The following is a 2,500-nucleotide window of genomic DNA, read 5'->3' as shown; positions in this document are numbered from 1 at the left end:
TTATTATTATTGGCTACAACCCTAGTTGTTAAAGCAGGATGCTATGAGCCCATGGACTCGGACAGGGAAATTGCCCAGTTATAAAAGTGTCCTTCTACAAGAGCTGCTTACCATAGCTACAGTCTCTCTTCTACCTTTACCAAGAGGAAAGTGGCCACTGAACAATTACAGTGCGGTAGTTAACCCTTTGGGTGAAGAAGAATAGTTTGGTAATCTCAGTGTTGACAGGTGTATGAGTACAGAGGAGAATCTGTAAAGAATAGACCAGATTATTCGGTGTATGTGTAGGCAAAGGGAAAGTAAACCGTAACCAGAGAGAAGGATCAAATGTAGTACTGTCTGGCCAGTCAAAGGACTCCAGAGCTCTCTAAAAGGCAAATTCGCCTTGCAAGGGAAATAAAACAAATGAGAAAGATAAAAAACCATGAACATTTAATTAACAGCCGAGTAGATTGTCGGGAGCATCCGTTAATCAACAAACAAATCCATATGTTCGAAAACACCGCCGATTCCAATCACATTATCCATCATGCCAACCAACACTGGAAGCTTCAATCTGTTCGCACGGGTTTAGAAGCTGCCAGAAACTTTCATTAACAATCAAAGACGAGCAATTGCTTGAGAGTACACTAGGGCACTCTATCTCATCTTATTTCTCTTCCTCTTCTTTGTTAAAGTTTTTATAGTTTATAAAGGAAATATTTATTTCAATGCTGTAACTGTCCTTAAAATGATTTATTTTTCCTTGTTTCCTTTCTTCACTGGGCTATTTTCCCTGTTGGAGCCCTTGGGCTTATAGCATCCTGCTTTTCCAACTAGGGCTGTAACTTAGCAAATAATAATAATAATAATAATAATAATAATAATAATAATAATAATAATAAAAATTCGACCCATGCTTAAAACAACAATCAACGGGTATGGAAATTAGGAGATGAACGACCTTTAATGATACGGAATATAAACGTCTGTTGTAGAAAAGCATTTTCCTGAATTAACATAATTCACGTTAAATGAGATTCGTGGTAAGTAGAAGCTTACAGATATTTTCTCATCACTCTGGGAATCTCTTCACTACCTTTCTTAAGATCACTTGAGTATCTAAACGTATAGGCAATGGCGGACGAGTACCGTATCAGTAAATCTTTAAAGAGGAAGGTAATTAAAGATTGTGATTCCAGTAGGAGAGAGAGAGAGAGAGAGAGAGAGAGAGAGAGAGAGAGGAGAGAGAGAGAGAGAGAGAGAGAGAGAGAACATGTGTACAGATTACTGCGTGAAAATTCTACTTGTCACGGTAATATGAGCATGTAATTATAACAAACTTGTCTAGTACTTGTAGTTTATGTACCAAGGTCATTTGCCCCATCGGTATTTATTTAGCTTAGGAGTTACTGATGGTGTATTCCCAATTACCGATAAATATAAACTCGCAATTGGATTGTCTCTCTTTATGAATCTGACAATGAAAAACTTTAGAAGACAGTTTTCAAAACGGTAAAAATCCCAGGCTGTCACAATCGACTTTATAAAATCTACTCAAAGGATTTTAAAGCAAAAACTGAAGTATTATCTACCTATAAAAAGTATTAAAAGAAACAAGTCACAGGATTCGAAACAGCAGAGATACTAAAAAAAATCCAAATCAGCAGATTATAGATTGAAAAACGGGACAACCTAAACAGCTAAAGTTAATAAAATACAATGCCAAACTATTCGAAACAGAAATACAGCCTATTTAATTGATAATATAAACTCAACTTGAATTAATAAAAAAGCAATCTTTATAAAAAACGTAGCCATGCCCCCTTTTTTTCGTGACGCGAATATGATACTCTCAAAATAATTGACCCTCTATCCACGCACACGTAAAAGGGTTAAAAACCGAATGATTACCATGTGGACAGACTATCATAGCCCCATCCAATCCCCCTACCCCCCCCCCCCCCACCAAGAGCTTGCAACCCCTGTCCCAGAATGGAGTACTCTCTCTCTCTCTCTCTCTCTCTCTCTCTCTCTCTCTCTCTCTCTGTTAGTAGCCACCTATGTAATGAAGTTGTAGTTAGCTGCACCACTGGTAGGCCTAATGTAATTATTGTAGGGGAGTTTTAGACTGTGGCTTATGAAGGTATAGGGTGGAGATAGGGTGATTGGGGATCCCTATGGAAGGGGGAGGGGGAAGAGGGGGGGGGGGGAAGGGTGGTAGGTTGTATGGAGGGGTTATACAACCCTGCTATGAAGCTTATTACGGGTCCCTATTAGAAAACTATTTCCATGATGAAAAAAAAAAGCTGGGGAAGTGAAATTGACATGCTTTTGTTAATTGGAAATTGGATGAATAAAGATAATAATAAAAATAATAACAATAATAATAATGATCACTGATGCATTAAGATTGTAATAATAATAATAATAATAATAATAATAATAATAATAATAATAAATACATTCTTCTTAGTAATTTTTTCAACAGTAAGCCAATATCACGGCAATGATAAAAAGG

General features: G+C 36.9%; 1 protein-coding gene across 1 annotated transcript in view; it reads left to right on the top strand.

Annotated features, from left to right (window-relative positions):
• Nucleotides 1–2,500, top strand: part of kn (EBF transcription factor knot) — an 86,992-nt gene that overhangs the window by 32,753 nt on the left and 51,739 nt on the right. The window contains exon 3 of the mRNA XM_068372225.1: nt 452–454. Within this exon, the coding sequence (XP_068228326.1) occupies nt 452–454 (3 nt within the window). The remainder of the gene's footprint in view (nt 1–451; nt 455–2,500) is intronic.

Source organism: Palaemon carinicauda, chromosome 4 (genome assembly GCF_036898095.1).
Source record: "Palaemon carinicauda isolate YSFRI2023 chromosome 4, ASM3689809v2, whole genome shotgun sequence".
NCBI lineage: Eukaryota > Metazoa > Arthropoda > Malacostraca > Decapoda > Palaemonidae > Palaemon > Palaemon carinicauda.
This window is presented reverse-complemented; position numbering and strand designations above follow the sequence as displayed.